Source organism: Tamandua tetradactyla, chromosome 8, assembly GCF_023851605.1.
Source record: "Tamandua tetradactyla isolate mTamTet1 chromosome 8, mTamTet1.pri, whole genome shotgun sequence".
In the NCBI taxonomy this organism is placed as follows: domain Eukaryota; kingdom Metazoa; phylum Chordata; class Mammalia; order Pilosa; family Myrmecophagidae; genus Tamandua; species Tamandua tetradactyla.
The window spans coordinates 19532703-19544928 of NC_135334.1; the positions used below are offsets into that span (position 1 = coordinate 19532703).

Consider the following 12226-nt stretch of genomic DNA (forward strand, 5'->3'; position numbering starts at 1 on the left):
GGTTGCAAGAGCCAGGAATCACATATCAAGATCAGTCCAAGATCAGTCAAGTCTTAGACTTCGCAGAGATGTGACAAATCATAAAACCAGAAAAACAGTGTTCTTTTTCTGCAAACTCTAATGGAGAACAATTTGACAATATTTACCAAAATTACAAACACTTTGATATTTTGATCTAGCAATCTCACTTCTGGGAAAGTATTCTACTGATTTATTTCTACAGATGTGAAAGAACATATGTTGTGTACTGTAGCAAATTGCTAATAGTAAAATAGAGAGAGAAGTGGAAAAAGTCATATACTTATTAATAGAGCATTGTCCAAGTAAATTATTGTATATCATAAATGTAATACTGTGTGCTATACTGTAAAGGAAAGGATTAGGCAAGTCCCTATGTACTACTATAGAGATCTCCTAGATACATTTTAAGTGAAAAGCAACCTGCGTAAAATAATATGCTAATTTTGTTGAATAAAGGGGAGCAAATAAGAGCATATATTCTTTTTTGCTATTATTTACATAAACTCTGGAAAGGGACACAAAAAACTAATAAAAGATGGAATACAGTGATTGGGGGAGACTTTCCAATGTATATCTTCTTCATATTATGAATGTTATCAGTTTAAAACTAAATTTAAAAAGTTTTTTAACAGCCTTTTTTTGTAAGCAAATTGAAATTTAAATCAAACAAAATTTTAACACAACCAACACAATTCATATTGCTTACATAATTCATCAACTTATGTCTGCCCTTAAAAGTACTGTTTCAGAAACAGTCTCTTCTCTGTTGTCTGCATTCTTTCATTTCTGCTCTCCTTATTCCCATTCTTATTTATAGTTTAATTGCATTAACATATAGTGACTAAGAAGCATTCAAGGATGAAGAGTGGGTGAAAGACTTGACGAGCTGAAATTGCTTTATTACATTTTGGTAGGTCCAGATCTTGCAGACCATGAGAGAGAACCTGACTCCTCCATTTTGTAAGCAATGCTTATGTTCCTCACGAGGTTCTCTGCCGAATTTTAAGAGAAACAATGGCAGTGACGGTCTCATCCTTTCTTATAACGAAACCTTTGGCATGAGCTCTGTTAGATTATAAACGTATTTTTTCCCCTCTACAAACAATTTTAAGTTCCTTTGGAACACTGATGCCTCCTTGATAAAAGTCCGAGTTGGAACTGAGTGACTTCCCTCACCTTTGGCTACCTACTGAAATGAAGTCTTAAGGCTCTCGAATGTCTCCAGGTTGGAAATCAAATTATCAGCTATCTTCTGTCATCTTACTGGTTCAATTATTCTTGTCGATAACATGCACCCCAAGTGTGACATATCAAAGGAGTGGGGAGAGGACAAAGTCCAATTTCGATTCAGAGCCATCACCCATAGTGATTTTTTTTTTATGGTGCAAATTGATTAAGTAAATGGATCTTGATTAACACCTCATTTTGGTGTTTGGGTAAAATACACATTAAATACAAAAGTTTGTGTGGTGGAGGATGGAAAGGATGGTGAACTTTAGCCAGCACAACAGTACAGCCAGCCATCAAGTATATGGACCCTGAGGCAAATTGCTTGAGTTTGAATCACGGCTCTGCAGCCATTTACCAACTGTGTGACTTCTGGCAAGTTACTTAAACTATCTGTGCCTCAATTTCCTCATTAGGGAGATGGGGTTTAACACTGTTGCCCTCACAGTTGTTGTGAAGATCAAATGGGGTTAATAGATGGAAATCTATCTATAATGAAACCAGATGGATAAGTGCTATATAAATGCTCATTACTAGTGTTTAAAAGCAACGTGAGAATCAAAAATCACAATCTTTGGGTTGCTGGCAGATTCACACAGCAGCACCTCTCTATATATGTTTCTCCTCTCCCATGGATTATGAGCTTATTAGTTCTCTATTAATATCTGTGCCTTAAAACAGAGGAATAAATTGTTCAGGTGTCTAATCTGTGTGAAGAAAAACAAGATAAAGTATGAAACAGTTATTAGTACTTCTTACTTTACCTATTTAAAGAGCAAATCATTTGCTTTCTTTACTCTGGTTTGCTTTATATTTATAAGGCTCAATTATTTTTTTAGGTAATTTCAGAGGGTTGAAATAGACCTGCAACAATGCCTTTGACTCAGCAGAATAATTCTCACCTTTATAGTAAAAACCCCACATACTGTGTTACCTTTTGCTTTAGTTCAGTAAGGTGGGAGACTAGCATAAGAATATGTTCATGTATATGACCCTCATATACATAAGCCACTATTTGAACATTTTAATTTTATTTAAGTTTAAGTTTATACAGTTAAGCATTTCTAATGATGGTCTCAAATCTTTGAATAAATGGTATTAACATCAGAAATTTATTATATTTTCAGGCGATCCAATAGGATATGTTATTCCCTTCACAGATTAACTCAATTCCTAAACCTTAGTTACATTAAAAAATTAAGAGGAGATGAAATAACTCATTAGTATTTACAATGACCTTTGTTTGTTTAAAAAGTGAACTGATAAAATTTGAACTCTGAAGTTCTAAGTTGGAGAACAAAAGTAACTTCTTTTCCAGAGAATAGTGGAAAGAGAAATATGACTTCACAGCTGATCTCACCTTATATTCATTCTAATGACTAGTGAAAGTTGCAGCATTTTTTAGTTCAATAGGTATTGGATGTCTTGATATATGTCTACCTGCAAGTACTCAGTGAAGCCCACAATAAATAGTGATTAAAATAATATTAGCACAGAAGTTAAATTTTTATAATTCTTTAAAATTCGAACAGGAGGTAGAAATAATATTAAATTTAAACAGATCATTATACTTAGACACTTCTGAGGCATTGAGAGAGAAGTTAATAGATTCTGTCTTCTAAATACAGAAATAAAGTCTATATAGTCTCTGAACCTTAATTCTTGGTACAAGTGTAATTCATAAGAATTTACCAAGAAAATATTGATAATCAGGAATGGTCCAAATGCCCCAAACTCTAATTATTATAGAAAATTATATTTCAAAGGAAAAGTGTCCGTGAATAAGAACTGGGAAATTTTTATTTCACCCAAACGAGATTTTCAATCTTATTCAAAAATGGGGATACTAAATTATTTCCAAGAGAAGATTAAAAAGAGAATATAAAGTACACATTAGAAGGATAAAATTTTGTTAACAGAAAGGCAGTAGCAATCCCTATGAATCTTTGTTTTATGGTTTTCATTTCTAACCGGCAAAATTTCAACTGAGTTTGTTAAAACCTCCATACTCTTACTAGCTTAGATCAGTCCCCTACAGAACTCAACCACGAAACCAACGCTGATTTTTAGCTATTTAAATATATGTCATCACTCCATAACTCCAGAAAAAAAAAATCAAAACACAAAGAGAAAATGGACTTGGATCTTTAATTTTTTAAAGATTATCTCTATATATTAATAAAAAGTGCAAAGAATAGACCTTCATGTTTAAATTATATTCTAAAATAAAATATATCATTTCCATTAACTACAGGAGACAACTGGCAAGTAAAGAGCCTGAGAGAGTCCAGTCCCTCTCCATCACTACAAAGGACATATCTTTTAAGGAAGCACCTATGGAAAACAGCAGAGTGTTCACGACACATCTGGTAACAGATAGTTTCTGGATGTTCGCTAAAGCAGCTTGCTTACATTTTCAATATAACATGAAATTAAGAGAAAAATCAGATTCATAAACAGAAATGACATTGCTTAGTACAATCTAGTGTTTCGCACTCATGTTTTGCACGCCCTGGAGCCTAGCACTTTCCATGGAGTGAGCCACAGCTCCCATGGCATCGCCAGGGCTCCAGGCAGCATGCCTCAAGAGACCACCGTCCACTTGGGCAACAGTGTTCTCTGGTTACAACACTCCAGTCACAGCAACAGAGCTGAAACTTCTGGTTAGAACTGGAACTTTCACTTTTTTAAAAAAGTAAACATTTAGAAACAGCATCATAGCATTCATTCCTGTTTCAGATAGTTTAAGTTATGTTTTGGGCTTAATTTTCAGTAAAAGATTTTAAAAAACAAGGGGCTTTTCTATCTGCTGCCTTGTTATATATTTCTGGCAATGATGGCAATAGGTGGCAGAAACAACAAAACTTATAATAATAAAAAGATATTCTCCTCTGAGCTTTTTTTGTTCCCTTTAAAGAAATCTGGTCTATCTCAATTACTGAAATTCAAAAAGCGATTTCTACGTGGATTCAGCAGCTACAAGCCCACACGTGGAAAAGGATCCCTTGGTTTTGATTTGGCCTTCTTTTACTACTCTTTTCCTTTTCCAAAACCGAAAAGAATTTCTACTTTAGAAAAGATGTGTTCTATATGTTGTGTCTGTAGCAAACATATCTATAATACTGGTTAGGACAGCATTTTGTCTCACAAATGTCAATGTTATGCTCTGACTAAATCTGATCAAAGTCAACATTAAAATACAGCTAGGTTATAGCCACTCGGATATGCATATGTAGACTCCAAGGTCCATGGTCCCTTCTCTCCTTTTAGGCCTGTTATAAAAATAATTTTGGTTACTAGTGTCTACACAGCACCAATTTTATTTAAAGCAGCAGCATCTTGACTCAGCCACCCAAATGGATCGACAAGCATACATGCTCAAATAGCTTTTTTCACTTGCCTCTGTTCTACAATTCTAAAAGACCTGTAATTGTATTAGATTTTTTTCTTAACCAAAATTTTATTCGGCAATTATTAAATCTTCAATTACAATGTTCCAGAAATACCCACATTAGCTGAATTAAACAAGAAGTTCCCCTTACATGCAACTGTATAATCCAAGAAGTATGCCTGCTGTTGGTGAACACTGTGTTCTATTGTAACAGAAGAAAGAAGAAACAGGTCTCTAATAGTAAAAAAGCATTTCATAAAACTTTGTCATATATAAAATATCAAATAATTGCAACCATTCCACTTATGATTAAAGCATAACACAAGTGTCTGCTCTGCTTTCTGCTGTGGGACAGTCAGGGGTCATATGACCTCAAAAAATAAGAGTGCATCTGTTTCCCAGGTTGACAAAAGCAACGGGCTCAATTACACTGTTTCTCTCTCAAACTCGTCTGCGCTCATGCACACATACACAAAGCACCCACGGTTTTAATCTCTGTGCTGCCACCACATTTTTTTCCCACTTCCAAAAAAACCTGTCAGGAAAATGTGATTGCAGAAAAATTATTCTTGTCTTTAACCAGCCTGGATCTCCATTGTTCATTTTTATGATTCTGAAAGATAAAAGTCTGCAGCAGAAGGAGAACAGGCCTCATTCATCTTTCCAAACCCTTTGGTTTCCACCTTTAATGTTACAGTGAATATAGATTTGACTCAGTAGGCCCGAGTCAAAGGCTTTACAGATACTGAACCTGAAGTGCATTAAGAGAATAAACATCTGCCATTATGGCATAGGAAAATTTAAAAGTAGCAATAATAAAACCCAGCTCCCCGTACATGAAGAATTTACAAGAGTCATCCAAAAAACTTCATAAGAAATTAAAGAATTTGTAGGAGAGGTGGGATCATGTAACAAAGGTCAAAAATTCAAATGCAATCGGATAATGATTACATTCTTTGAAAAATACTTCATGTGCACACCTTCAGCCCCAGGGAAGCTAAGTATTTCTTAAGTCTACCACCTGAAAACATGGTGGTTCAAGATGTATTTTAAAGTAAGGATTACATCTGTTTGATAAGAGAGTAGAATACCAAACAGAAAGATTTCAGAGCAGGTAAAGAACCAGCTTCTAAGGGAAAAGTGCTTTAAATATGCTTCTGCAAAAAATACAATCTGGGGGTAATTTTGAAGCTTTGATACTTATGCTTTACTCATGGACTAGGCAGAATTGTTCTTCTATAAGGGCAGTTAAATTGAAGTGCAAAACAAAAAGAATTGTTCAATCATGTCATCACAAAATCTCAGGGAAAACTGGGAATCAAAACTCCCTCTGAATAACATTTCCAATTTTTAATGCAAAGTCCAAGAGTAAGGGTTGCAAATGGATGATACAGGCAGGAAATGCAGGACCCTCCCTCTCCCCCATATTCCCTGCATCCAGCCCTGCACACACCACAGGTAGTTGATTGCCAATCCTCAATTCTTTTGGCATGTATATCCATTATTCTATTGGATTTTCATAAAGTCAAGCCTCTATTCCCAATAGTTTAATGTAATGAAAAAGAAAGATATGAGGAAATACATTCATTGAAATAAAAATATAAGAAGTCTGGGTTCCAAAATATTGCATATTACCGAAGCAATGATTGGTATAATGTAAAGGAACATTAAAGTTGAGAAAGTAACATATAATGAGAGTAGACTGCTCTGCCTGTGCTTCCAGAAAAACTGCAAGTTTCCTGGAATTTTAGCTCTCCAACTACTCATCTTTAGGATCCTAACAGAGTTAAGAGGTTCTTACTGAGTACCTGAGATCAGAATCAGGTTGAAAAATGCTTAAAATAATTTAAATTGTTTCAAAAGGGAGAAATAAGAAAAATAAATCACCTAAGTTGAGAAATAAGAAGCTAATTATGAACAGATAAAGTTATTAGGCAAACATGTGCTGACACAGGTCAAAATGAAAAAATGAACCAAAAGAGAAAAGGAGGGAGAAGGAAGAAAAAAAGGAGGAACTGGGACAGAGAAGCACTGGCCCTTCTTGTAGCGATTCCTCTTTTCCTGATTTAAATACCATATCACACACTTCTGCTATTTTTACAAGTATACCTAAATGGCAATGATAACCAAGGGTCAGACAAATCCCAGTGAACACAGTAAGAATCGGTGATTTTTGTAGTCATTTCTGTCTTGAGGGAGGGCATAAGAACTGGAGAGCTGGCCAATTTTGTGGGCTGAGCTAAAGGAATCTGTGGTAGAAAATACCAAAAACATCCCCCTAACCTTCCTAGGAGAAAAATATACAAACTTCCCGAAAACCTAAGTAAAATAAAACACAACAAAACAAAAACAACCTTCTCCCTCTTAAAGAAAACCACATTGGAAACAAATGCCCTGCAATTAGTCCTCATATGTGTGTTTTCACAAGGCTGGTAGAGGTCATTTTGTTTTGGATTCCACAAAAATTTTATCTCCATCCCTAATGCCAAAGGAATGCAATGCCCGAGAGCTGTACTTCATTTCCTCTGGGCCAAAGGGTGCTTCATGGTCAAAATAGTAGAGAAGCATGCTGCTTGTGGGTAATTGCACTAGTGTTTTTAATTGTTTCTTTAGTTCTGCCACTGTTTGGTCCAGACGAATGCTCATTTCTTCCACCTGATCATTAAAGTGGACTTCTACTTTCGCGCTGCTCTGGGGTCTTAGGTCCACTTCTGCCAAAGGTTCCAACTTTCCATATTTTGTGATGAGTTCGTGGTACCTAGAAGGATGAAAAGACAGCGTCAGCTTATACAACTAGCACATGAACTATGGATGGCCTGAGAACTACATGTAAACAGCACTGCTACCCTCAACATCTTTCTAGAATCCTACTCTAATATTCCTTCTCGCTACTGTATATTTCTTTGATGAATACTGAGGTTTCTGTGACCTGATATGATTGCCCTACCGAGGCCACAATTAACCCGTATCCTTGTGGAAAGAGGAAGAGCTTCTCCTGAAGATGGTTTCCATGCCTGATGGTTATTATTACTTAAGGATAGGCTTAGGGAGGAAAGTGGAACCTAAAAGAGTGACCCTAAAGAGACAGTAGAGAGAAGTCCTATCTCTGTATAACTTGTTTTATTGGGTATCACCATCATGGAGGGCAGATACCTAAGCATATGTTCCTTGGTAATGAATAGAAGATAGAAGTAGGTCAGCAGTTTCTGAGTCCTGGAGGAGCCATACAAGGAAATTATGTAAGAGTCAATATGTTCTTAGAACAAAGTGGTAAATGAGATATTCAAGTTCTTTGATCTAGGCAGGAATAAAGAGCAAAAGACACCAAGAGGAAAGTGAATTATAGAAATGAGAATAGGGCTCACACATGGAAAACCTTGTCTCCAATGCCAGCTTTGGAAGATCGAAGTCTGATTTTACTGAGGAAGCTGGGCAGTTTCCTACACACCAGAGAGGGAAAAAATACTGAAAAGACCTGATATTAGCATTATTACAACCATGACATACAGAGGTTAATTCAGCAACAGAATACAATACAATAGTTACCCAGGATACTCCCCACCCTACTTTTGGCTTAAACTCAGTGACATAGAACGGGTGGTAGGAACATTAAAAGCATAGAAAGACATCTCTGCCTCAGGTTGGAGGTAATAATTTCAAGTGGAGTAACAGGGTATGATAGAAACAGCTCTGGCTTTGGAGCCAGAAGATCTGACTTCAGAGTCTTGACTCAGCCTAATAATTAACTGTGTGACTTGGTAACTCACTTAATATTTTGGATTTCAGCTTCTTCATTAGTAAAATTGGGATAATAATTTATACCCATATTACCTTATAAGATAGTTAAAAGAATTTAAAATATTAACATTATATTACTGCAATTCTTGAGTTTACATTATTAAAATACACCATACACACATTGCAAAATAAGAGATTGAAATTTACTTAGGTGGGGCTTCTGGGGGAAGGTGGTAATATGATGAAATAGATTACAGAATCTTCCTCTCTCAGGACATGAGCCAAAATTAGTATTTTTTTAAAGGGTAAAAAGTTACCAGCAACAATCAGCAAAAGGAAAGGACATTTTTATGCCATAAACTTTTAAAAGAAACCAGGACACGTCCCTCCCTGGGGCACCTCCGCGTTAACCTCTTTGACGTGCACTCTCTCTTTTAATAAACTGTACCACTTATTCCTACTGGCCTTCTAGTCTCTAAATTCTTTTCATTTTGAGACTATCAAACTTGGATTGGGGCTCAGCTGGCACCATTGCCAGCAGGGCACCAGTTACATATTCTGGTGGGCCTGCCAGGATTTATTCCAGAAAATCTCAGGAGAGCAACAGCTTCCACGTGAGACACCGGCCCTCGAGACCTGCATTTTGGCTGCAGAGAAAAAGAGAGCAAGGAGAGACTGGAATAAGGTACAGCTCATAGCTTTGGCTGTGAATGGTAACCAGTCACCTTAGGGCCACTAGGGACTGAAGCCATCAGGAACCTGTCACTGATACAGAGAGTTGGGACACTGGAAGCAGGAATGGCCTCAAAGACCAGAGGAGCTCGAAGATGGAGAGAACCTCCAGGGCCTTGTCCATGAGGCGGGAAGGCAGGATACTGGGCCTGAAAGCACGTCGAGCCCCAAGGGGAAGCAAAGGCTCTCCAAAAGCCCTGTTGGCTGCTTATGACCAGGACTGCAGGGGCCCGGGACCAATGGCTCCCTGGGTCCTGCCGAAGAATATTGAAATTGCAGAGCCCTGGGTGTCTCTAGACATGGTGGTTTTTGCAGTAAACTACAAATCAGAAATTCATCTTCAACAAAAAAAGAGATTTTCAAAAGAAGCAAGACAAGTATATAAATTATGTTCTATCTGTTAATTAACCAACCCCAGTTATGTTAGAAAAAGAAACTAAACCTCTGTTTGAACCAAGTATTTGGCAAATATATTCCAGGTTTGAATAACTCTAACCTCCCATGGAATATTCTTCCAACAGTTAACTGGAACAATTAAGTAATTGCTGTCAATCAACAGTGTCCTCCAGAGTGACAACTACCTAATTCTAATACTCTCTATAACTATTCCCTCTCTTCTATATGTTATTTCTATTGTCAGAGTATATCTAAGTAGGACTTGCCCATCTGTGGCATGTGTTTGGAACAACTCAATCTGGATAATTAAAGGTGACATCCTGGGCACCAGAACGCCTCTAATTCAACTGCATACCAGCACACAGGATGGCTGTCCACATTCAAGTGTGACCGGACATCATTAAATGACAAAATAAATGAACAGGTCTTCCGGAGAAGATGGCGGCTTAGTAAGACGCGCGGGTCTTAGTTCCTCCTCCAGAAAAGCAACTAAAAAAACAGAAACAATAAAAAACAGCTCCCGGAGCCAAGACAGAGACCAAAAAGACAGCGTACCCCATTCTGGAACAGCTGAACGGGCAGGGAGAATCCACTGCGGTGAGATACCCGAGAGGCGCGTGTTTTCCCGGCCGGGGCGGCTGGCGACTGGGGTCCCCTCCACGCACGTGGCTCCCCGGTCTGACTGGGAACGTTGGATAGCGGGGCCCTCCCGCCACGCTTGGCATCTCGGGCCAGCTGGGCAATTTGGACCGGCACTCCCCCCAAGCCACGGCGGCCGGTGACCCCCCCTCCACGCGCGGTTTCCCAGGCCGACTGTGAGATTCGGATTGGCAATTTAAAGGAGCCACAGCATCTTTTACTGGTGGGCCCCGCAGACAGACGAGCGCCACGAGCGCCACCTACTGGGCAGGAAAAGAAAAACAGAGCCCAGAGATTTCACAGAAAAACCTTTCAACCAGCCGGGTCCCACACCCAGGGAAATCTGATCAAATGCCCAGACACCAGCAGAAAACAATGGATGACGCTTGGAAAATTGAAGATATGGCCCAGTCAAAGGAACAAACCAATAGTTCAAATGAGATACAGGAGCTGAGACAACTAATGCTGAATATACGAACAGAAATGGAAAAACTCTTCAAAAACCAAATCAATAAATTGAGGGAGGACATGAAGAAGACATGGGCTGACCAAAAAGAAGAAATAGAAAAACTGAAAAAACAAATCACAGAACTTATGGGAGTGAAGGACAAAGAAGAAAAAATGGGAAAAACAATGGATACCTACAATGGTAGATCTAAAGAGACAGAAGATACAATTAGTGATTTGGAGGATGGAACATCTGAATTCCAAAAAGAAACAGAAACTATAGGGAAAAGAATGGAAAAACTTGAGCAGGGCATCAGGGAACTGAATGACAATATGAAGCACACAAACATACGTGTTGTGGGTGTCCCAGAAGGAGAAGAGAAGGGAAAAGGAGGAGAAAAACTAATGGAAGAAATTATCACTGAAAATTTCCCAACTCTTATGAAAGACCTAAAATTACAGATCCAAGAAGTGCAGCGCACCCCAAAGAGAATAGACCCAAATAGGCGTTCTCCAAGACACTTACTAGTTAGAATGTCAGAGGTCAAAGAGAAAGAGAGGATCTTGAAAGCAGCAAGAGAAAAACAATCTGTCACATACAAGGGAAATCCAATAAGACTATGTGTAGATTTCTCAGCAGAAACCATGGAAGCTAGAAGACAGTGGGATGATATATTTAAATTACTAAAAGAGAAAAACTGCCAACCAAGACTCCTATATCCAGCAAAATTCTCCTTCAAAAATGAAGGAGAAATTAAAACATTTATAGACAAAAAGTCACTGAGAGAATTTGTGACCAAGAGACCAGCTCTGCAAGAAATACTAAAGGGAGCACTAGAGTCAGATACGAAAAGACAGAAGAGAGAGGTATGGAGTAAAACGTAGAAAGAAGGAAAATCAGATATGATATATATAATACAAAAGCCAAAATGGTAGAGGAAAATATTATCCAAACAGTAATAACACTAAAAGTTAATGGACTGAATTTCCCAATCAAAAGACATAGAATGGCAGAATGGATTATGACCCAGCAATACCACTGCTAGGTATCTACTCAAAGGACTTAAGGGCAAAGACACAGACGGACATTTACACACCAGTGTTTATAGCAGCATTATCTACAATTGCAAAGAGATGGAAACAGCCAAAATGTCCATCAACAGACGAGTGGCTAAACAAACTGTGGCGTATACCTACGATGGAATATTATGCAGCTTTAAGACAGACTAAACTTATGAAGCATGTAATAACATGGATGGACCTAGAGAACATTATGCTGAGTGAGTCTAGCCAAAAACTAAAGGACAAATACTGTATGGTCCAACTGATGTGAACCGACATTCGAGAATCAGCTTGGAATATATCATTGGTAACAGAGACCAGCAGGAGTTAGAAACAGGGTAAGATAATGAGTAATTGGAGCTGAAGGGATACAGACTGTGCAACAGGACTAGATACAAAAACTCAAAAATGGACAGCATAATAATACCTAAGTGTAATGTAACTATGTTGGAACACTGAATGAAGCTGCACCTGAAATATAGTTTTTTGTTTGTTTGTTTGTATCTTTTGTTTTTGTTTTTTTCTTTTTCCTTTTTTTATATATATATATTTTTTATTAGTATTATTATTTTA

At 37.7% G+C, this 12226-nt stretch overlaps 1 protein-coding gene across 4 annotated transcripts in view; it reads right to left on the reverse strand.

Annotated features, from left to right (window-relative positions):
• Positions 1 to 3382: 3382 nt before the first annotated feature.
• The window catches only part of TBCEL (tubulin folding cofactor E like), a 68468-nt gene continuing 59624 nt past the window's right edge, over positions 3383 to 12226 (reverse strand). For all 4 annotated transcript variants that reach the window (XM_077112646.1, XM_077112648.1, XM_077112645.1 and 1 more), the window contains one exon: positions 3383 to 7397. In XM_077112646.1, coding sequence (XP_076968761.1) covers positions 7079 to 7397 — 319 coding nt within the window. In that variant the 3' untranslated portion in view covers positions 3383 to 7078. The remainder of the gene's footprint in view (positions 7398 to 12226) is intronic.